This window comes from Mytilus trossulus, chromosome 1 (genome assembly GCF_036588685.1).
Source record: "Mytilus trossulus isolate FHL-02 chromosome 1, PNRI_Mtr1.1.1.hap1, whole genome shotgun sequence".
Lineage (NCBI taxonomy): Eukaryota > Metazoa > Mollusca > Bivalvia > Mytilida > Mytilidae > Mytilus > Mytilus trossulus.
The window spans coordinates 15068982-15093962 of record NC_086373.1 but is presented as its reverse complement, the minus strand read 5'-3'; the positions used below and the strand labels follow the sequence as shown (position 1 = coordinate 15093962).

At 31.0% G+C, this 24981-nt stretch overlaps 2 protein-coding genes across 6 annotated transcripts; both read right to left on the bottom strand.

Moving 5' to 3' along the window:
* Positions 1 to 4699: 4699 nt before the first annotated feature.
* Positions 4700 to 7904, bottom strand: LOC134716238 (caspase-3-like). Its single transcript, XM_063579115.1, has 6 exons — positions 7796 to 7904; positions 6952 to 7030; positions 6316 to 6554; positions 5828 to 6009; positions 5261 to 5429; positions 4700 to 5072 (listed from the first exon to the last, which is right to left on the bottom strand). Exons 2-6 carry the CDS (start codon positions 7026 to 7028, stop codon positions 4843 to 4845), a joined length of 897 nt encoding a protein of 298 aa, XP_063435185.1. The 5' UTR covers positions 7029 to 7030; positions 7796 to 7904; the 3' UTR covers positions 4700 to 4842.
* Positions 7905 to 16899: 8995 nt separating this feature from the next.
* Positions 16900 to 24687, bottom strand: LOC134716212 (caspase-7-like). Of its 5 annotated transcripts, none has more exons than XM_063579067.1 (6): positions 24665 to 24687; positions 21750 to 21838; positions 21048 to 21286; positions 19156 to 19337; positions 18128 to 18272; positions 16900 to 17484 (listed from the first exon to the last, which is right to left on the bottom strand). In XM_063579067.1, exons 1-6 carry the CDS (start codon positions 24665 to 24667, stop codon positions 17258 to 17260), a joined length of 885 nt encoding a protein of 294 aa, XP_063435137.1. In that variant the 5' UTR covers positions 24668 to 24687; the 3' UTR covers positions 16900 to 17257. The 5 variants fall into 5 exon arrangements, with proteins under 5 accessions (XP_063435137.1, XP_063435173.1, XP_063435164.1 ...); XM_063579103.1 differs by lacking the exon at positions 24665 to 24687 and adding an exon at positions 24510 to 24561 and having other exon boundaries at positions 21750 to 21843; XM_063579094.1 differs by lacking the exon at positions 24665 to 24687 and adding an exon at positions 23951 to 24007 and having other exon boundaries at positions 21750 to 21843.
* Between the last annotated feature and the right edge of the window lie 294 nt (positions 24688 to 24981).

Genomic DNA, 24981 nt, shown 5'->3' with positions numbered 1-24981 from the left:
AGAAATAAAGCAAATATTAAAATTCAGCATGAGAAGATGTGGTGTGATGGTGACATTCGATCTTTTCATTCAAATATAAAATTAAAATTTCCCAAATAGTAAATATATTTCAAACAAATCAAAACACTATGTGCGGAAAAGTGTGCAACTTCATCAAAATTGTAATGAAAAAAGCTTGATTGATTCCAGTTAAGTTTAATTTACCTCAGGCATAGATTACCTTAGCTGTATTTGGCAAAACATTTAAGAAATTTTGGTCCTCAATGCTCTTCAACTTCTTACTTTATTTGGTCTTTTAAACATTTTTGGATTCGAGCGTCACTGATGAGTCTTTTGTAGACGAAACGCGCGTCTGGCGTATATACTTTAGTCCTGGTATCTGTGATGAGTTTATTTACTCTTACGAAGAATCAGATTTCTAAAATAATTTTAACTCTGGCTTGTTAAATAGATTAAAAACAATTATCTTATGGATGTAGGATGGTTTTTACGTAAATATATACAAAAAATATATTTTCTATAAATCCTTATGATTAAAGCTATCTTGTTTAAAAAAAAACCAAAAAAGATTAAGGTAAATATTTATTCATTTAGTAACATATATAAACTATATAGATATGTATAACAAAAATAGGGATGCATTGTAAATACTCTTATCAAAGATACCAAGCTTAAAATGTTGTATTGCAGATGCGTCTTCTTCTTCAATCTACAACAGACTCATCAGTACCGCTTTATACAAAATAATAAAGGAAGGAAATTATAGCTTTGATGACCCGAATTTCAAAAAGGTTTTGTTTGCCAAAGAGCTTAACGGAGAAGACGTGGTTACTTAAGTTCAATTTCAAACATTTTATATGTTCAAATATAGCAAAAAATGAACAATTTCTTAAGTTTATTAAAACGACTTATAAGTTTTTTTTTTTTAATTAAGCCATAGACGTTTGCATAAAACGACATTATTAAATTAGCATTTTATGATTATAAAAAGGTGCAGATTTTTAAAGAAGAAAATATAACAATTAATTCTAGTGTTCAAATTTACACGATGACAAAGATATGCACCAGATTTAATGACAATTTCATTGCCTCTGATTATCTGTTTTATATAGAAAAAAGTGTGAAAACTTTCATTTCCTGAATTTGGCATGTTTTTATATTTCATTTTAAATCAAAGTATAAGTAGAATTGACAAGAATGAGTATGATAAAAAAAAAGGGTAAGAAATATATATCTTTTAAAGATATAATTTTTTGATGATTAGAATATTCAGATCACGTCCTTACTCTTTTCTGTTCTTCTTTATTTGAAGTTCCAATGATTTAAATGTGTTAAAAGAGGTAAAGTGCCTGAAAAGCATGAAAAGCAATTTATACATTAAACCGGTCATAATGAAGTACATAACAAACAGAAAAAGAATAACATATGATTATTAAATTGATAACATCCAAGGCAAAGAACAATAAAACTGTCCATCTATGGGTTTCTGTTTTAAATATCATAGACACATCGTCGTCTTTCATATAATCCATAACAGAGATATATAACTAATGCTTCCCGTGAATGGGATGTTATCTGTAACTTTTTTTAGTTAAGACATATCTATTCTTGAGTTTATTTTCAGTTGTCACCCATCTTTGTGATCTATAATCGCTTTTCGTTTATTTTGTTTTTGTTAAATTAGGTCTATTCATACAATTATTTCCTGTAATATCATCTTACTTTTACGTAAATTTTTCCTGCAGTTGTATAAATTTTTGTATTCTTTATCCACCATTTTTTCTTAACATGTCCTATATAAAGTCAGGAAAATTGCTATTGTTATCTAAAAGTTAGGTTCTGTGCATGTTCCATTGTCGTTTTTTTTATTGCTCTCTAGTGTTTCTATTCTGTTTCGTTGTTTTCCTCTTATATTTGATGTGTTTCCCTCAGTTTTAGTTTGAAACCCGGATTTTTTTTTCTCTCTATCGATGTATGGCTGTATACTGCTCAGCCTGTTGCCTTTATTAAGGTTTTTTGAATTGAAGTGGTCAGTCAAATAATTTGTTTTGATTTGTTTGCTCTTAATAGCTATTTATCTGTTGGTAATCTAAGAAATATGATGTATCAATTTAAAATGCAGTGTTATCCAAATAGAATCACTCATCTCCATCTTGTAATGTGGTACTCCCAAGCATTTACTCCCTGTTGATCACTGTGACTTTGTGATGAATAAACTCATTTCTTTTCTCAATTTTATCATCTAAATACCAGGATTTAAATATTACATTCGCGCCAAACGCGCGTTTCGTCCTAAAAAAACTCACCACTGATGCCAGATTTAAAAAAAAAGCATTGAAAACTAAAATTCCTAAAAGTTTTGCCAAATATGTAAACAGTTAAAGATAATTTTCTTAACTTCGGGGTTATTAAGTATACTTCGAGATATTTTGTCATGAATAGTAAATTCTTCAATATGTACAAAATCATTAAACAATGTACATAAACATAGTTTATGTCACAAACAAATATCTCATACAAGCAAGTACAATTGTATAGGTGTAATACCACCAAATCATGATACGTCACATCCGGTTGCTTACAAAAGTAGGTCTAAAAAAATATTCCCTTGAATTTGACAGTTGTAGACAATTAAACCTGCATTTCAATGCACTTAAATTTTTCTGAGTCATAAACATGTATGTTGGGTGTCTGAAAGCATCATTCTTTTTTTATTTGATGGTCTAATAAAATATTTTGGAAAGTTTATGGTTACATAGTTACCAAAGCAGGTAACCAGTAAATAACAGTGTAAAAATTGGGTAGTTTACTTCCGGTGCTGGTTACTTTCTTAAATGCAATGAAATGTAGTGTGAAATTTTCACTGTAGCACTGGAAAGGATTAAACTTTATTCATGCAAAGTATTTCCTTGGTTGAAATAAAGGTAAATACTGTACAATTTTTTTAAAAGTGCCAATTTAACAAAGACTAATAGGGGGAAATCAATGGTGGTATTACACCTATATCAGGAAAATCTTTGATACAACAACAACAAAACATGGTAGATAACCGTAATAAAACTGTACAAGGTATATATGTAATTTTTGTTACAGAAAACAAGAACAGCAAATGCTGAAACAAAGTGGAAACTAGAGTGCAAAGATTAATTTCCTGACACTGTACAGTTGTTTGTTTCGTTGAGTTTAAATTATAGTTAAAGAGTTAAAAAAAAACTTTTGAGTTTAATTTCAAATATTCTCTCTTTTTTTTTTATTGGGATATGATCTACATTCGAAACCTTTACTCGAGTGCAAGGTAATGGCTATTACTTTATAAGAGCAACATTGACAGGAATAAAGCATATTGTCAAAATGTTCTACATTACAGTAAATGAGTAAGGAGGAACAAGAAACTATAATGTTTTATACTCAATCGATATGTCAGATTACATTAGGTACATGCAATATGTGTATAATTGTAAAATTGATTTGACAAAATAGTCTTACCACAACATTACAATGTTAGTATAGATATCTTTTCATAAAACGAAGATTCCAATAAATGACAGTAAACTCAGGACCTAATGCAGTTTGCAAAATCATGTTTTTTTTTGGCATTGTTTTTTTTCCTTAAGGTAGTTCAGGGGTATAGAAAAAAAATGACAGAATTTTCTTATACTTTGTGAAATTTAACGTTAAAGTATTGTAAATGAAAAAATGCAAAAAACAATGGGGGTCACCGGCCTTCTAAGAGACATTTTGACCTGAGTGCAAATAGGTTATATGGAAATATAGGGAAAATGGACAAAAAAACACTTTGATTGAATTTTCAAAGCAAAGTATATGACAGAAGTTGTTCATTTTTTCATATTGTAAAGCTTGACGTCTCTTTTTTTATAAAATTGAAATAAAATGTGGGGGTCACCGCCCATCCAAGAGATTTTTTAACCTCTGAAAATCCGTGCAAATAGGCTAAATATAGGGAAAACAGACATAAAATCTCTTTGATTGAATTTTCAGAGCAAAATAAATGACAGAAGTTGTTCATTTTTTCATACTGTACAGCTTGCTGTCTCTATTCTATGGAATTGAAATAAAATTTGGGGGGTCACCCGCCATCCAAGAGATTTTTTGACCCCTGAAAATGAGTGCAAATAGGCTAAATTTAGGGAAAACAGACATAAAATCTCTTTGATTGAATTTGTAGAGCAAAATAAATGACAGAAGTTGCTCATTATTTCATACTGTAAACAGGTAAAGCTTGATGTCTTTATTTTATAGAATTAAAATAAAATTTGTGGGTCACCCGCCATCCAAGAGATTTTTTAATCTCTGAAAATGAGTGCAAATAGGCTAAATATAGGGAAAACAGACATTAAAACTCTTTGGTTGAGTTTGCAAAGCAAAATAAATGACATACAAAACGGATGGACAACAACTGTAATATTCCTAACTTGGTACAGGCAAATGTAGAAAATGGTGGATTATACATGGTTTAATAGCGCTAAAACTTTCACTGTGTACGACAGTCTCATCAAATACCATTATATTTACAATGATGCGCGAACTAAACAGACATAATAAATAAAATAGTCAAAATACGGGTACAGCAGTCATCCTCGTGTTACAATTTTAAAACCACTTTGTTTATATCCTTATCTCCAAATGGATGCCAACATTGTTTTGCTACATTTTATATGCATATAGTTGTTGAGACTGGTAAATACAGATTATTTTATTATTATTATGTTATACAGAAGAACTTTAAATATCACGGTGTTTAGCATTGAAATACACAACTAATTCGTTTACATCTTTGTAACTGGTCCTTTTAGTATATATTCATGATGTAGATGAATTTGTTTAATCCTTTTGTTTTAAATATAAGTCTTTGGTAAGATGTGAAATAAAACAAGGCATTTGGGTAATGATGTCACTGTGTGCATAATTTGGCTTATATCCAAGACCAACGTCTTTATTAACTCTGGTCAAGACTTTGTAAAAGTCATCTTCTTTCTTCATATTGAGTAGCTCTTCTGACAAGTAACGGACAAATGGCGACCCTTGCTGGGTGTTCCGGAAAGATCCATAACCTACAAAAAGAGAGAAAACCATGTCGGTTTAAATATAATTTTTATTGTAAACGATTATAACTGTTCCTTTTATAGATTTCAATTCAACGCCAACACCTACCACACACAGCCTTTTAAATCATAGTAAAGAAATTGAAGAAATTTTCGCCTGCTTTAAAATAATGCACTCGTTGGTTGACTACACCTACCGGGGGAAGTAGAATACACGGCTAGGAAATCTGCTTCATTAGGAATACGTATAACATCTCCGTGTATCTTGTCATACTCATGATATTCAGCAGCAGCGTCTGCCTGATTTGGATCTCTTCTAACCACTGTCCTGTTTACACCACTTCCTAATCCTGTTCCTCTACAGGCCTATAATGATAATTTGTAGTTTATTTTACAACTGCAAAACATTACATTTTTCTCCTATACCTTTTTAGGATATTTTCTTTGGAAGATGAACTATAATATGAGTAACTTTCTTAATTCGCATATTAAATACATCGCAACGGAGATTTCTATTTTTAAAACTAGACGACGAGCTTGTTAAACAATTATAGTCCAATATGAAACCAAAATTTAAAAAAATTAATCAAGTGGACCTAAATACAAACTTAAAACGAGCGATCTGTTGCACAAAAGGGAATCGTGATCAACGACATTTTCACTTGCTTGAAATGTTTTACAAACAAAACTAATGTTATAAAACTTAAGTGTAAAATTTTGTTACTATATTCCTGCAGGAAATATCTAGAAAAGCTTTATCTAACCTGGACGATAAATATTTTTGGCTTCATTATAAGTTCTGGACAGTTCTCTGCATTGAAGTAATTCATCACATTTTTTATCTTAACAGACTCATCTGTCATAAATACACTATCCTCATTTCCATGCGTCAGCAAAGCTACGATAAGGCAGCCTGCCTTTTCTAAACTTTTTTTGTCGCTTTTAACTTCAATAAAAAAAGAATTCAAACATTCTTTGAAATATATGTTAATGCAATTTTATGTTCATTTTGTTAATCAGCTTATACAATGTCTTACTTAAAGGTTTTTGTACCATACTCAACAAGTACACATACAGTTAAATGAATCCAGAGTTAGAATACAATAAGAAGTTCTTATGAATTTCATATATTCCTTCCATACATTGGTAAACATTTAAAAAATTTTGGAGGAAAATTCAAACATAAACGATTTATGATAAGTTCAGTGATTTTATCACATCACATTCAATCTACATCTTTTTAAAATCTTACTTTCATTAAATTTGTCTTCCATGTCAACTTTAGTTGCATCATTCAAAAGATCACTATCAAAACCAAGTTCCTGAAATCTTTGGAATAAAGATGCAGCATCTACGTCACTTCCTTTACGATCACCTAAATTCAAATGTCTTTCAAATTCTGTGTTATTGATTACAACTGCTATCCCAGAACTTATTGGATATTTTTTTTGATCCAAATGTGCTTTCGATACAAAACCTTGTCCTGAGTTGCTAGAACAGAAATAAAATTCGAACAAAGAATATGAATATGCAAAATGGTTCGGTGCTGGTTTTTTTCTCCACTTGTGATGTAAATTATGTAATCCATGGAGTTATGTAAATTATTAACTTGTTACATGCTATAAATTATGTTGACATTCAACATTGAAAACATAAAAAACAAATTGCATTTTGAAAACTAGTAACGTAACAGTTGGTACTTATTTTAAAATTCATATATCTCTCAAACTCAACATTCACATAATATTAGTTACTTATTCCTCATAATGAGACAAAAAAAATAGAGCGTATTTGGTTGTATCCCTTGACCACGTAGGGAACTATAACATTAACTGTAAGAATATTACTGCAGAACTGTTGGAAATATTTAAAATCACAGTATGTTTACCTTTCTGGTCCATGGGTGATGATTGAGGTTGACGTGTCGTCTGGTTTACTGCGTTGGGCATCGAGTACGTCTGCCATTCCTTATAAAAATTAAAAAGTATTACTAACGAAAAGTTCTAAAAAAAAAATAGGTCGAAGTAGAAACGCGTACAACAAACTGTATCAATTTCACCAATGAACTTGAATAATGATCAATTTTAATCCTGCTTTCAAGGTAAATTATTCCGACTCATTTGAAATATCTGTATTGCTAAACATTGTTGCATTTCAAAGTTTCCCTTCATCTGTTGTGGTTTTTAATATAATTCGCTTAAATGACAAACTTTGTGGCGATAAGTCCTATAGGAAGTCGTCCGATATTTTTGACTTACATTGACAATTCAAGCTCAATATTCTAATTTTGGATCTTTCATATTTTCTCTATTTATAACAGTTTTTAAAATTGTCGATAACACTTGCATTTTATCCCGTGTTTACTTTTTAGCCATGCGACCACATTGGTGTGCAGGATTCGGACACATTTTTTAAACTACATATCGTAATATTGATTTGGGTAAATTGATTTAAAATTAAACCAAAAAGTTTCAGGTGAGAAGATGTGTTGTAAAACATTACGGACGACTTATAACGACAATAACGTCGGACGCATACGTCGGAGGCGACTGACAACGGAAGCCAAGTGATGAGAAAAGCTTACTTGGCTCATTATACCAGGTGAGCTTAAAATAAAGGTATCATTATTCAGTTTGATAAATTTCAGCTATACTAATGAATTCCAATGTGTTAATATATTTTACATTTGTTAAAACTTAGCTTTATAACACTGTAAAAACTAACAACTTTACCTTTAAATGTGTCGTGTTGTAAGACTGAAGGAATGAACTGCTATCGCCACAGAAATACAATCATTTGACGGAGAAATCTTTGACCGATCTATATGTTTACCTGGTTTTCAAAATGTTTCAACCTTTCCGAGAAGTAGATGTCACAAGAAGGTTAAAAAAGTAGATATGATTTTGTTAAGTTTCACGCATGAAAAATTATATTAATATACTATCCATTGTTCCCTAGAAGATATCGTTTTATTTCTCAACATATCAGTCGTATCTTATAAAAGATGATATGTAAATGAATGTAAATTTAATCTGGATCACGTGGAATTTCAAATTGCGAACCTGACAATATTCTGCATTTTATCCGGAATCAGACGAAAATTCCTGATGATAATGCAAAGATCTAAGGTCACTAGAGTATGATAATTTTATTTTATTGTTGTTTTTTCCATTTTTTCAATAATACAATTTCTTAATCATCAGTTCCTGAGATGAAAGTTCTTCGAATAAAAAAATAGAGTATGTCACAAAAATTAAAGTTCATATTTATTTGTTATATTCTGAGAATATTCTATTTTACCTTTTCCAAGAATAAAAAATATCATGTATTAACCTTATATGGAAATATACTATTAACAAAATATATGTCTATAATCACATTACATTAAAAGTCTAGCAGAAAATTACGTTTAGCATAGATTTGCAGGTAAAGAAAACAAAATTAAATTTCGGTCTTCATCAGACAACGATATATATCGTTTAGGTAAGCTCTTTATTTCTTTCCAAAATCTTAATGGCATCATCCACAACAAAGATACACTATTCCTATATCGGTTATACATTATTTGTTTTTTGTTTGTTTTTTGGGTTATTTTATAAAAGTATGTTATTCTTATTTTGTAAATAATCTTTCTCTGTAGTTTATTCTGTTGCTGGCAGCATTATTCTACATTACTTCTTCTTAAGATGTTCATTTTTGTTCGTACGAGTAATTAATTTATAACTAATCTTGTCCATGTGTATGGTAAATCTTACTTATATATAATATAACAGCAGAAAAAAGAAAACAAAATCGTTAGTCAAACCAAATTACAGAACAAAAATTGTTTCTATCACAAAACGAAATTCTTCTTTACGACATACTATTTAACTGTTAAATTCAGGTCGAATCAAAGAGATTCAAAGAAATACTATTATTTTCAAATATAAAATTGCATACAAGCTACTTTTGCATAGGCACTATGTCTGTACCAAAAATTTGTAGTACTGGAATTCTACTTCTAAAATTATTGTAATATTTAGGTACCTGTTTTTTTTTTTTACAGTACCTGATTTGTACTTGAAAATTGAAGTACTACATATTTTTGGTTACAACGTTACATTTTCAGCATTTTGATAGTATGTCTATTTCAAATCTCTTAAAATTATGATTTTCAAACATGGAATATTGTGATCGCTTTTTGTATTATGTCTGTACCAAAAAGTACAAATCAAATACTGTAAAATACAGGTACGGGAATAGTACAAAACTTTTAAAGTAAAGAAATAGTACTTAATATCAAAAGTAAATTTTCAGTACTACAGATTTTAAGTACAAAAAGGTATATAGGCAAAATTGGCTGTGTATATATACTATACATCATGTTTCGAATGATAAAGTGTTCATACCAGGACTGCGTTCAATATCGTAGCAGCTACGTAGATTTTGACTATTGAATATGTAGCTATAGACTAGTTGTTACATAGATACTGATAGCAGCTACGTAGCCGCTACGTAGCTGCTTCGATATTGAACTCAACCCTGTATTCCAAACTTCTGTTTTATCTGAGATGTAGACGTGACAAGCAAATATTGAGAAAAATAGGTGTATTATAATTAGTGATATCAACTCGACGAAGATTTACTAATCGATTACTTGTTGGATTAACCGAGCTATACTCGAGTATTCGCTCTGTAAAATATTTACAAAACTGAAGCACAAAAATACACCCCCTTTATTATGAATCGTGAATACTTGTCTCGTGATCGTAAAACCATCATCATTATAACATAGGACTAAATATTAATTCACAGGTTGTTTACTTTACTTTAGGATGTTTGCTTTTCATGTTTTGATATTTTTGTCAGATTTTCAAAATCCCCTGGTTTTAACCATTTGAATGCCTTAAGATATTTGGCCATGGACCCCCATTTTTCTTTTATAAATCTTTTACATGTATAATTATAAGCCATTTGTAAAAGTCTTATGAAATGTTTTTTTTTTTAAAGTATTGGGAACTTTAACTTGTCAATGATAAAGTTATGAAAAATCAGGAGAGAACATTTTCCCGTCAAGATTTGGCTTTTTTTATTCCACAATTAATACCATATCAATATATACTAGTTTTATGAAAAGTTATTTATTTTGAAACTGAGCCGCAAACTGCCTTAATATGTCATTTACTACGTGCACTAATTATTTAAACTGGTAATAATATAATCAAGGCATTAATAATATCTTAGAATTTAGATTTTGTTTTACTCAAACAAAAGTACATTTGTTGGCTATTATTCATTTGTTTCACTGTCCTATAATTTCTCTCATTTATTTGTAGTCCTGTAATGTAATATTATCATTTTAATGTTATATGTTTATAACATTGTTATTGGGGAGGTTTGACATACCACAAAACCAGGTTCTTTTTTTCTTTTTTTCTTTTTATTTTAAAATGCTTTGTATCAAGTCAGGGAAATGGCTACTATTATATTATAGATCATGTCTGTGTGTGTTACATTTTAATGTTGTGTTTCTGTTGTGTCGTAGTTCTATTATTTTTGATGCGTTTCCCTCATATTAGTTTGTATTCCGGATTTGTTTTTTCTCTATCGATTTATGAATTTCGAACGGCGGGTAAAATACTGTTGCCTTTATTTAATGAACCGTAGAAAACACATTTAATTATAAACACAGGGGATATGATTAGACAATAACAATCAAAACCTATGAGTAAACGAAGACTCACAAAACCAAAGGACATTTACATCAACAGTTATACATGATAAATAAGAAACAACACGAACTACACTAAAAACCGGGAGTGAAATCGGTCGCTTCGGAAGGCAAAGAATTTCTTGCACCGTATGCGGCACAGAAATTACTATTTCCATAAATCATTTTCCGAAGCTCGATACAGGGTGCAATGATTTTGTTCATATTTAAGATAATAATCTTGTCAACTTCATCTGTGCTGTAGCGATTTCTCAAAGTTTTTGAGGAGTATGTGTATGGCATAAGCTAAAAACGTAAGCTTGGTAAAATGCTTTTTTGTTTACGTATATTCTATATGCACACCATTTAGGATGAATTTCAAATGACAGTTAAACGCCATCATTTGAATCGAATATTTTGATATTGGTTAGTTTATTATAATTTCCCGGGAGGCACTCTCAATAAAAGATATTTTTGTTTGTTTCAAACTTAATAAAGAAACAATTTTCTAACAAGAAACCGATAAGTCGAGTATCATTTTGGTAATCGATACTCGGTACTACTGAGCGATACTCGAGTACTCAAATACTCGTTGACACACCCAATTATAATGTATACTGTATTGCCTAATTTTGGATAATTTTTTTGTTTGTAAATCTTTATTTGATTTTACTTTTTAATGATCAGAAATAACAATATGTGAGTTGATCAGCTCTTCAACGTTTGAATTAAGATTTTGAATTTACAAATATTTTGCCTCCCTCATAATTGAAGGGACATTAAATGTCGATCTGCATCTAGTGCAGTAAGATTGGTGCCGTATTTTTGTATGTTACTTTCACAACACAAACTATCTTCATTATGTATGTTTTCTGGGTGAAATCGAGTGCTAATATAACACTTTTGCTGATTATAATCACTTAAACCACAAACTTGTGTACAAATTGACCAGCAAATGAAAAAGGCAAATCAACCTTAATGTGGTCAAGAGACAATAACTATAGCAAATACTTTCACGATGATTTACAAGGAATGGGAAAATCAAAATATCTGATCAAACAGCTTAAATTATTTCATGAATTGATTTACAGGGAAAAACTTACCAGAATGTACGAAATCACACACAGACGAACGTTAACGTAACGCAGCATTATTGTATACCCAACGTCGTGTTCTTATGACGTTATCTTGTAATTTGATTTCTACTTTAGTCAACAATACAAATGTATACAGCTTAGACGTCTTTCTTACTACATATACAGTTTTAGTAAAACCTCTTTACGATAATACTTTTCAACTTTGTACTTGTTTGGCTTTACAACTATTGTGATTTGAGCTTCAATGATGAGTCTTTATATAGACGAAACGCACGTGTGGTATATAACATTATTATAATTTCATTCGTTTAAACGGGCAGTGCATTAGAGTGAAATTAATTTCTCCTGGGCGTTCATCATATGTAGCATAGAGGGCGTAATGTTTTCCCGCTTCAAAATTATTTTCGCGGTATTTTATTGCCTATGTTATCATTCAGCACGACATCGTCAATCTGAGCAGTCGAATTTTCTTGGTACGCTGCCTATCCTGAATTTTACAATGAACCCAGATTCTCCATTACTTGAGGAATCTCCTGCATGGTGTTTCACAACAGGACATTTTCAACACTAGTAAACAACAATTAAAGTTTCAACAGCAGCCCTTTCGAGAACCTCATCCCGGTTGTATATGCCATTTTCCCGTTATATTGCAACATGTCCAGCATGAGCGGAAGTCAGTCTTAAGTTTCAGGAAGGAGTCTGCTATGGTTGTGGATAACCAATATTTGAGGAATAGATGCCTATTCAACTCGAAAGCAGTCTATGGTCCAAATCAGGAATTATTTATATAAGATGAGTATTTAAATATTTATATTAGTAGTCAATCGAGTGCACATTTTTCTCACACACGACTACATTGAATATGAACAAGGTCAGTCTAAAATTATCGTCAGAGATAGATTATAGAGATGTATTGATTTTTGGTATAACATTGGTTGTCATGATTTCATTACCGACAATTTAAATACCGATACCATTTTACACGCTTATAAATACTCTTTTGTTAAAAATTGTACTACACGGCTGTCCGTTTGTTTACAAAACATTATTCTGCTATTACATACAGTGATCTTGTTTTATAAGCTATTGAAGATCTTTTGTTTAGAGGACTTATTATTGAATGTACTGATGTAAACCATTGGTTTGCTTATTCACTTGCCACCACTTGCTACCTCTGTTCTAAACAATGGTAATCAAAGTTTTAATTTTAGATATACATGTATATTGTAGGTCATGTCATTTACATCTATGGAAAACACCTTTGTGAAAAATTTGAAGATATCTTGGTAGATATGCAATATAATTAAACATATTTTTATTGTTTTATGTTTAACATTCAGCTTATCGCCAGATAGGCATATATACGATCTGCATTCTGATCATCTTGGTTTTTACTGAACATATGACGAGGTATAATAGTTTAGACTACTAATCCTTGGATGGAAGTTCATATATATATTTTTATTCTCGTTCTCCTTTTTGGGATGACGTTTTGCTTAATATATATTTACTGAAGTTACGTGACCACTAATTAAATTGATGTGAATGATAAGAAATTTAAATTTTATGTAATATATAGATTTATGGATTTGTCACCGATTCTGATATTAACGTGTGTACAGATTTTGCCACCTGAGTTAGATAAGGCCTTATTGATCAAAGTGGTTGTATCCACATGGTCTCCCAGTTATACATTGACATATTTGGTTACTTAAGTATTTCATTGATACAGACAAAGCTATCATAAGCATAACCGGTTGAGAGACTCATAACTGTTTGATACCATAAAACAAGTTAAACTATCTTCAGAATATTGAGGTTAATTTTATGGGAGAACTGTAGCTTCCGTTGGTCAAATTATATCCATTTCGTATATATGTCATAGGAATGTGGCTATACTATGATTGAATCATTAGTTTTGATGTTATATCAGCCTATATGAAACTAATATTGGACTTTCAGTTCAGTGAGATTATTGCATAAGGTATGTGTCATGAATACGATGTATACCATAGTTCTATTTGGAAGAACTTACGGCTGTTAAATATATATGGCTTCTTGGACTTATTTTATGAGAGATAAACGCATTGATGGTTTACGGATAACCAAAACTTTTTGTTATTGTTTATATAAGGGCAGTATGAAGCCTTATTTGCAGATATTGCGTATGTCATTTTTGTGACTTGTTAGAAGCACAATTAAGTCTTGTTCTTAGAGGTTGAATTGATACCTATGGCATAGATAAAATTGCAGACTATATAAGTCGTATCATAAATACTGATGACTGCCGTTTTGCAGTACATAATTTTGAATATTTGGATTCCCTGTTTGGGTCCTCATGAAATTAATTGGTTTGTTAGTGATCATAACCATAGATTACCTGTATTTTACTCCAGGTATTGGAATGTACATTCATGTTTATTGATGCGTTCACTATCTATTGGCAAGGTTTTAAATGGGTGGTATGTTCCCACAGTTTGCCTATTCATGTTTGATTATTGAAAGTCCTTATGTATACATGCAGCAGTGTAAGGCATATTTTACTATTATTTTACCATGTGAGGAGATCGGCGTATTATTAGCCGTTTTTATATATCAAAGGAGATAGAATAATTTATCAGAAGGTATAAATGGGTGGTATGCTCCCCCAGTTTGCCTATTATTGAAAGTCCTTATGTATACATGTACAAGGCATATAGCACTATTATTTTACCTTTGTGGAGATCGGCGTTTTACTGGCCGTTTTTATGTCCCAAAGAAGATAGATTAATTGATCAGAAGGTATAAATGGGTGGTATGTTCCCCCAGTTTGCCTATTATTGAAAGTCCTTATGTACACATGTACAAGGCATATAAAACTTTTATTTTACCTTTGTGGAGATCGGCGTATTACTGGCCGTTTTTATGTCCCAAAGGAGATATATTTATTGATCAGGTGTTGGGTTTACATTACCTACTAACAAAGCTAATTTTTTATTTGGTAGAGGGAATAAATCGGCTTTTGGTATATGGATTTACCATTTACGGTGTTGGCTATTATAATGGAGTTTAGGGTGACATTAAATTAACTAGTATTAACTTGGTGATAGTTTTCATGTATTGGGGTAATTTTTATTGCAAATGCTTTATTGTAATTTTTCATTATATTGGTGTATCATGTATTGTATTGATGAAATATTTGAAAACTTGGAAGGAACCACATATCAATTTAAATTTATGTTATTTAATATGTTTTTTCCAGGTGTTCAGAAACGATATTGCTTTGTCTAGTCCTGTATGTATCTGCATACTATAGTTTAGAGGGGTGCACTCGATTACTGGTGTAGATTCTACAACAGATTCTCAATTAGTGAAATATGTTTTTGAGGATGTTGAAAAGAAATTAGGCCCACAAATCTGGAAGGAAGAGCCGATGAGTTATTACAGGATGCGTATAATAAGTTATTTTGTGTATATAATCGTTTTACACAACGTACCATTGGTGCGTGTATATTGGAATATCTATGTTTTAAGTGTATCAGAATTGTTGAATCTGCGTTATTATGCAATTAATTGCAAGTCAATACACATTTCAATTTGTATCGGAAAACGGATATTTACAGAGATGGAAACTGATTTATTATTGTGAAAAACGCACAAATTTGCGTTCAGTCCTAATTTGGAATTATATATGCATAGAGTAGCATTTAATCTGATTAAAATTTGTAACCATTCAGGAATTGTCACAAGTGAAAGAACTTTTTGTTTTTCGTTCAACAAATTAGCCTTTAAACTATACAAGGATGATGGAATTTACTTTGATGCAATTTTCTCCATTTGTTACCGATATACGGTACGGATTATATAGTTTACGATCTTGTGGTGCTATTACCGCTGCAAGGTTTGGTTTTTCAGATAGACTTTTTAAACGTCAGTCGGACACTTCAAAGGATGGCTATGTGAAAGAAGATTTATCAGAACGTAGGATTGTTTCTCAGAATTTGGGAAATGAATATCTTTTTTGTTTTATTTACATTTGGACTATATAATTTTGCATACATAGTACTAAATAGCTTCCCGTTCTTTGGGTTCAGCATCGGCGTTGTCGTGCGACTATCCACTTTACAAAGTCTTTGGTATTTATTATAGCCTTTTATGGCGTTTATATGCAGAGTGTGTACATATATATACTTGGATATTTGGTACAAGTATTGGTTATACTTGGATATTTGGTACAAGTATTGATTATACTTGGATATTTGGTACAAGTATTGATTATACTTGTTTATTTGGTGCAAGTATTGGTTTTATGTCTACATTGATGGGTGGTTTATACCAGGAGAATTATAATTTCATTCGTTTAAACGGGCAGTGCATTAGAGTGAAATTAATTTCTCCTAGGCATTCATCATATGTAGCATAGAGGGCGTAATGTTTTCCCGCTTCAAAATTATTTTCGCGGTATTTTATTGCCTATGTTATCATTCAGCACGACATCGTCAATCTGAGCAGTCGAATTTTCTTGGTAAATTTTAATTCTGGTTAAAGTTTATTAAGCTTTTTATTGGAGAGTTTTTTGTGTCGATACTGATGTTTGAGTTATATATTATATGTGTAGATATATATGTATGTATTGAGATTATTTATCATTAAATATAGAGCATCGGCGTTGTCGTGCGACTATCCACTTTACAAAGTCTTTGGTATTTATTATAGCCTTTTATGGCGTTTATATGCAGAGTGTGTACATATATATACTTGGATATTTGGCACAAGTATTGGTTATACTTGGATATTTGGTACAAGTATTGATTATACTTGGATATTTGGTACAAGTATTGATTATACTTGTTTATTTGGTGCAAGTATTGGTTTTATGTCTACATTGATGGGTGGTTTATACCAGGAGAATGATCCTGGTACATTTGATAACCAATTAAAATACTTAATGCTTTCTTTAACTGTTTTAATATATCTTGATTTGCAGAATATAACCCCAAACGGGATTAAAAAATACCCTAAGAATTGATGAAATTTAGTTTAATCCAATTGACAATACTAATATATGGCATGTCCGTTAAGATCAGCCTCTCTTTTCTTTTATATTTATTGAATCATTCAGTAGACCCTTTTAATAGAGGAAAAATAGTAACAATAGTTGTAGTGCAATATGATACACTGCGATGACAACTACCCTTGTAACGGTCATAAGAAATAAAGACTTTTTACACATTAAAGTGTGAAAAATGTCAAAGCATTATTTAACAAAAGTTTGTCATATGCGAGTATCACTATAATCTATATCTAATATTTTTAATATGTAATAGTAAACAAAATAAGTGGTTTTCATTTCCTTTATCATATGAACAGTTTGAGTTGTATTGTCCAATGTAACGAATGTTGATATCCTGACCGAAAGTCACATATGTCTAGTTTGTCTGTTTCAGATATAAATCTTTCGTAAGGTGTGACACAAAATATGGCATCTGTCTCATATCTTTACTCGCCGTATGTCCTGGCTCAAATGTCATCACTTTGCCATTTACTTTTGTTAATACGCTGTAAATATCATCTTTTTCTGTGATGTTATGTAGCTCTTCTATTAAATGACGTAAAAATGGTGAGGATGACTCTGTGTTATGGAATGATGTGTCACCTTTTGAAATAAATTTAGGACATGAACAATTTGAATGTTATAAATGTATTTCAAATTTCTACCATGTAATCTTTATTCAATGTAAGTAAAGAAACTAAAATTACATACTAGTAGTTATAACTCGACAAACTATGTTCTTGAGGGGTATTTGCGAAAAAAAACAGTTTTGAGAATGAATTTCCCTCGCCTTACGGCTCGTGAAATTTAACATTCTCTCGACTGGTATTTTTCGCAAATACCCCTCCTTAACATGATATATCTGTTAAAAACTTTTTTTTCGCCCAAGAAGTTTTCCACTTTGATAAAATTATACAATCAAACCTTTTATTTAAAAATCCTACTCAGAATTTGCAGGGAAAATAATAGATGAATTTCTTGCCAAAGACAATATTTTAATGGAATTAAGGAAAATAGAAACAGATAACATAATGAATATTTTACTCGCCCCATTAGTAATGTTTTTCACCCGACATCAATTCTCTCAAGATCAATAATTAGAGATAAAATAAAACATCGATTTAGCCGGCAGACAAGATTAAAAAAATAAACATGTTACTCGAATACGAAAAAAAATGGAATTGTTTCAGTTATATAAAAAGCTACAACATAGCACAACCATGTATTAGAAATGTTTTGTACAAACCTATTGACGTAGAAAAAACTTCAAGGAAATCGGATTCATTAGGAATACGAACTGTATCTTCAGCATCTGGAGCCGTAACCTTGTTTTTATGTGTGTCCTGAATAGTAATATTTTCACCTTGTCTTGAGTCGGGTTTTCTAGAGCACTGAAATGATTAATACATTAACCAGTAAGGTCAACATGTTTTTTCTTTCAATAAAAGAAATCCTTGATTGGTCTTTAATTAAATATTATTTTATACTTTACGGTAGACGGTACCAATTTTCTGCACCATATGCGCATTTCGACGATATTGTCTTTCAGTGATGCACTGGACAAAATTGAAAATCCAAGAATGTTGTTATTACAACCGAATTAGATAAAAATATGTTTCGTTTTACTTCGCAATTTTTAAGACAGTCTTGCAGATTTTGTTATGCCTGGTAGCTCTGAAAGTCTTTCTCTTCCTATAATATTTTTCATCTTGCGTAACGATATGTGCATTTCGAGTTAATTCTATTCACAATCGTGCGAGATATTTATTCATATGCTTTTTTTTAATATCCGTAGTGTCATGCCGGTTTTAAAGAGTCTTATCGACTGTTCACATGTTGGAACAACAATACATTGGCTGAGTAATTGATTCAGTGGATGTTACTGTGGTATGATATGATTATGTTAACGTGAAAGTGTTATAGTTTTGCTATGCTTTCCTTAAATCAAATCCTTTCAAAATATCTAATAACAGCAAATTACACTATATGTATTTGCAAATTTCGATATCAACATAAATTATCAACTCATGTCAAATCATTTAACTTTTAAAAACAAAATATTTTTGTTTTAATACTTATCCCAATTCACTTACGACACGACAACATTTTTAAATTGCTTACACCCGGAAAAGAGTCATATCTAATGTTCATTAGAAGTTTCTTCGGAAGCTTTGCCGATAAGATATGTGATATAGTTCAAATGCAGTAATAAACTGCAGGACAATAACGAAATTTCATTACGAAAGAGCAATAAATAACATTCACATATATTACCTGGAAAATAAATATTTTGGGCTTAAGAATTAACTCTGGACAGTTCTCTGCATTGAAACAATTCATTATTGATCTCATCTTTATACATCTATCTGTCATATACACGCTGTCCTCATTTCCATGTGTCAACAAAGCTACGATCAGACAGTCTGTTTTCGATAATTGTTCTCTGTCCTTTATAACTACAAAAATATATACAAAAGCCTTTGTTTATGCAAATTATCAAGACTTCAAAACGAGACCAGGCATTATCAGCGGCGTCACAATGTTAGAGGAGAAGTTATCAGCGACGTTACAATGTGAATGGAGACGTTATCAAGCTTGCTTTCGCCAAGCGTAACACTGTCTAAGGGAGAGAGAAAAGGAGCAGTAATAGGACGATAAATAGATAATCGGATTTTCTGCGTAAAGAAATTGTAAAATATCAGCCGCTCGACACAATGTGAAACTTTTTAGCTCATTCGCTACGCTTCCTCGCCAAAACGGTTTTATTGTGGCTCGCGGCTGATATTTTACGATATCAATGTGTAGAAAACCCGATAATTTATTCTTTAATGATGAAGGGAATATAACAAGATTGAAATATCATCAAACCTGTGATGGCTTAACGAAGTTTGCTACGCAGTTTGAAAAAAAACCCATTTCATACCATTAGTATATTTTGATAGGGGATTAATAAAGAAACCAAAAGAGCAAAAAAAAAATATGAAGGTCCGTTTGCTTGTTTGTGAGATATTAGCCATTGTAATTTTGTCTTTCTTGTTTTTAAAGACTTTATCATTGACATGTTTTAGTTCTCAAAAACTATTAAAAATAAAAAAAGATTTTATAATACTTTAACAGATGGCTTACAATTATACATGTTAATCATTTATAAAAAGAAAATTCGGGGTTAGTGGGCAAAATATTTTAAAGCATACAAATGGATAGAATGAAAGGATTTCAAACATCTCACAGGAATTCCAAAAATGGCCAGCGAACATACTTAAAGTAAGAAAAAGGAGGCAAATTATTCTGCTTAAAGAGTTCATAGTAACAATATTTTCCATTGTTGTTGAATACATATTTTCTGTACATATAAAAAAGAAGATGTGGTATGATTGCCAATGAGACAACTGTAAACAAGAGACAAATACTTTAACACCTATAGGTCAGCGTACGTCCTTCAACAATAACCAAAGCCCATACCGCATAGTCAGCTATAAAAGACCCCGATATGAAAATGTAAAACAATTCAAACGAGAAAAATAACGGCCTTATTTTTATAAAAAATGAATGTGTACAAACGTTTTAGTAAAATTTTGACTTGTAATAATGACATAACGCCAAGGAGGAAATAGGCTATTAGTTTGTCATAATTATTGCTGTTATACGATCCTATAATCATTAACATACAATAAGTGTGAGGCTGTGGAAAGGGTATCTGATATATATTTTTCTTAATAGAATATTGTGGACTTTAGTAGTTTAATTCGTAAATCGTCAATCTGGATAAATATTTACTTTGTAATAGCTATGTATTTGCCTCATTGGAACAAAAGAAAACAATAGTAACAACGTCCTTTAAATTATGGTTGTTAGTTGAAAAATCATTCATTATGAACTATTAAAACTTAAAAATGATTTGTATCGAACTATAAATAAAGGCAACAGTAGTATACCGCTGTTCAAAACTCATAAATCCATGGACAAAAAATAAAATCAGGGTAACAAACTAAAACCGAGGGAAACGCATTTAATATAAGAGGAGAACAACGACACAACACCGAAAATCTAAAATCTATCATATCTTCAGTGCTTTGATTGAGAGGCTCTGCAAATTTGATTTAAAACGTTTAAACAAATCTACTTGTTTCAAATAACTTTACAAGTAATTGCCAGTTTATTCTTACTTTCTTGTAATTTCTCTACCAAGTCATCCTTACTGGCATCGTTTATTAGATCACTTTCGAAACCAAGTTCCATAAATCTTTGGAAAAGAGATGAAGCATCCGCATCACTTCCAGAACGGTCAGATAAACCTAATCTGGGATCAAATTCTGTGTTGTTGATCACAACAGCTATTCCTGATTTAATTGTATATTTTTCTTGGTCTAAATGGCTTTGGTATATTTTTCCTTCATTTGATTTGCTAAAACAGAAAAATCATTTTTTTACATTAGTGGTGCATTGTTTTATGTTTTGTTAATTGGTCAATTGACTTCCTTATGGTATCTTCATGATTTTTGTGATGAATTATTCAGTTTGCACACACTCCCATGTCTGCACAATATTCTTGCATGGAAAGGAGAATGACTACCCTAATGTCCATGTGTTTTGAGATGATTTCAACTGATTTGGCTTGCTACATATAAAGGCGATTACACGATATTTAACAAGTTTTTATTAATGTTTTCTTTTTTCAGAAGTAAAAATAAGCTTTTAATTCTACACAGAGGATTTTTATACTTTTTAATATTAATTTGAAAAATGGAAAGATCATGATAGTTCAAAGGTATTTTAATACATTTTGTATTAAAACTTTTTTGTTAGATTCAAATAAAAAGTAATTGGTATCAGCAGAACTGCGTTTTATGGTTTAATTGTATATTTACGTTTCTGTCTCATTGGTAATTGGCAATTTTGTTGATGTTTCTTCAATGCGATCAGGTTTGGCATCTAATGTGTCTTGACTTGCCATTTCCTAAATTATAAACATATTCACTCAATATAAATTTATAACACATCACTTCTATAAGGCTTATATTTAGCATTCCACCTAATGTTGGAAGAGTGTGAAATATGCAAAATGTTTCAAGATATGAATATTTGACCTTCCTGCAGCCAGTAGACAGGTATCGTCCCGAAATTAGTTTTATTTTTTTTTATAGAAAAGGTTAGAGAATTATTTAAGGTATCTTTAGCTCATCGACAGTAATTTCAATAACTGGTTTTCACAATATCTTTTTAGGTTGCACTTTGTAACTATAGAAGACCTGGGTATTTTTTTTTAAAGCAGACATAGGTAGAGTACAATTTGAAATTGCGTCTATGTTTAACACAATTCTTCACTATTCTTAAGATTAAGACAAATTAGAAGAATAAGTTTGATTTTGTTTTATCAAAAATCAACGTAGATAAGATCGTTCGTTAAAGGTGTTAATTAAACTTATTAAAGCTCTTTCTGAAACTGCATTATATAATTTATATGGTTGATTTTAATTTGTATTGCGAACTTATGAGTCACTTTTTGGGGATATCGTTTCGTTATCATACTTCGTGTATGTATCGATGGATCATCCTGCTGTCATAACCACTGTGCATTTGACTTTACCAAACCTGGTATTAAATAAATTATGTTTAAAGTTACCAGGAAAGGGAGGCAATGTTAAATGGAGAAAATTTTCCCGAAAAAATCATAAAACAATTTAAAAAAAAAGTTTTTTGAGAAGTTTTTTGTTTATTTAAGACCCAAAAAATCTCCTTCAGTATCATGATCACATTATCTTTTTATGTCATGATGCACCATATGTACAATCATTTACAACGAATATATAGATATAGGAAGATGTGGTGTGAGTGCCAATGAGACAACTCTCCATCCAAATAACAATTTAAAAATTAAACCATTATAGGTTAAAGTACGGCCTTCAACACGGAGCCTTGGCTCACACCGAACAACAAGCTATAAAGGGCCCCAAAATTACTAGTGTAAAACCATTCAAACGGGAAAACCAACGGTCTAATCTATATAAACAAAACGAGAAACGAGAAACACGTATATATTACATTAATATGACTATATGTTATGGTGTTTTTCCTTTGTTCTTTTGGAGATTTATTTTATAAAAGATTTTTGAACAATTTAAATTTTCATTCTTATGTTCTTTCTCGAACTTATTTGATGTAATTCCGATGACATAATCATGCATAATTTCAATCAAAGGCATACTTCCATTGAATTATGAAACCAAGAGTTTGGAGTGGTGAAGTTGAAATTACCCATTTATAAACGGACACCATCGCGAGATTGGGGAAGATCCGCTTCACAGACGATAGCAGATATGTTCCAATTGTCGTATCTACAACCCAGTGCACTTTTCCTCGAATGTGACCTTCTGAATAAGACTTACTACTTAAGACGGACGGATGGACGAACGGACGAACGGACGAACGGACGAACGGACGAACGATTGAACGGAACAACAGACCGAAAAACAAAATGTCCATAGATGGGGCATAAAAAGCAAACCCAAATTGAAATTATTTTTTTTTACGTGTGAGAATAAAGGAAGATACAATTAACAAATCGTAACCGGAAATCCGACTTTTATCAATCGTGAGAATTATGAAGGTTTAACTTCATTCAATTTAGTTGTTGTTGTTTTAAATCTAGGGTAATATCCTCTGTATATATGGTTCAAAATCCGTTTGTTGATATTCGATGTATTGTCTTGATTGTATTCCAGTGTCCATGTAAATCAATCTAAATGAAGATCGAACCTTGTCAACTAAAGTTTTATATTTCACTTAAATTATTGGATAAAGCCATCAACAAAAACCTCGAAATTTCATACCCTACGAATAAAAGGTTCTTTCGTAACTAAATAAATAAATTGGTTTTCTATGAAATTGAGAAAAACACACAAAAATAATTCACGAAGTACACAACTATTTGGGGGTTGTCAATAACAGTCATGCTTTGACATAACTAAGCCTGAATACAACTTCTTACTTTGATGCATAGCAGTGTGATATTCAATTTATAAGATAAAAAGAAATACATATTGACAGTGAATTTTAAATAATGAGTTACCTGCACTAGAAACCTGGTGTAAATTTCCGAGAAATAAACGGAAGAAGGAAGTAAAAAAAGAACAACATCAACTTAAAGTAGATAATATGAATGTGCAAAATTTGTCATTCAATAAATGAAGAATGATAAGTTCTTTGTTAGTTAGGTTTTGGTTTATTTATATATTTTGGAGTGTATTATGAAGTTTAATTTTCCTAAACTAGTATCCATTATTGTTGAGGGGCCAGGTAATGCCTGCTTCCAGGTAGTAGCTTTTATCGCTTTGTTAAACACCTAGGTGGCCTCTAGCTGTTAACTGTTCTTTTGTCGGTTGTTGACTCTTAGTTCCTTCCTCGTTTCCATTCTTAATTTTGTTTTGTTAACAAAGAGTTGCAGTTTAAACATTAAAGAAATTAATTGTTAACATTTAGCTGTCGACTATCTAACAGATACAGGGATTGACTCACAGATTTGTTAACTTCCTGCTTAGGACAAAAAAATATTTAACCGATGAAAATCAGTAAATTTTATCAAAGCTATCCTTTCTACCCATTGATTGTTTAACATGAAAAATACATACGTTCAGCCAAAGGTAACTTCTTCATGCACCAACAAATATTTCGCTTATTCCAAGAAAAAGATGTGACAAATAAGGAAACATTTTAATTACAATAAACATAACTTATGTCATAAGTAGTTTAAATGTTGATTGGTTAAATTAAGATATGTATATACCATTGTTCAACGAGGTTTTTCCATTTCAAAAGTGAATTACAAGTAAGAAAAATTCAGCCTTTATATATCAACTGATTGTTTGTGGATTATTGATAAAAAAATGTGGGTGTGAGTTTCCGATACAGATACATATCAAGATTATTTCGTGGGTTTAAACACTATAATAACGTTTATGCAATAGCCTTGAAACTATCACAAACATTTGTTCCAAATAAGATTATGAATAAAGAACATGATTATCTAACAGTTGTTAGAGTCCAAATTTCCTTCAGCATGTATCATTTTGTGTAAGTAGTCAGTTGGTAGTTTGTTGTTTG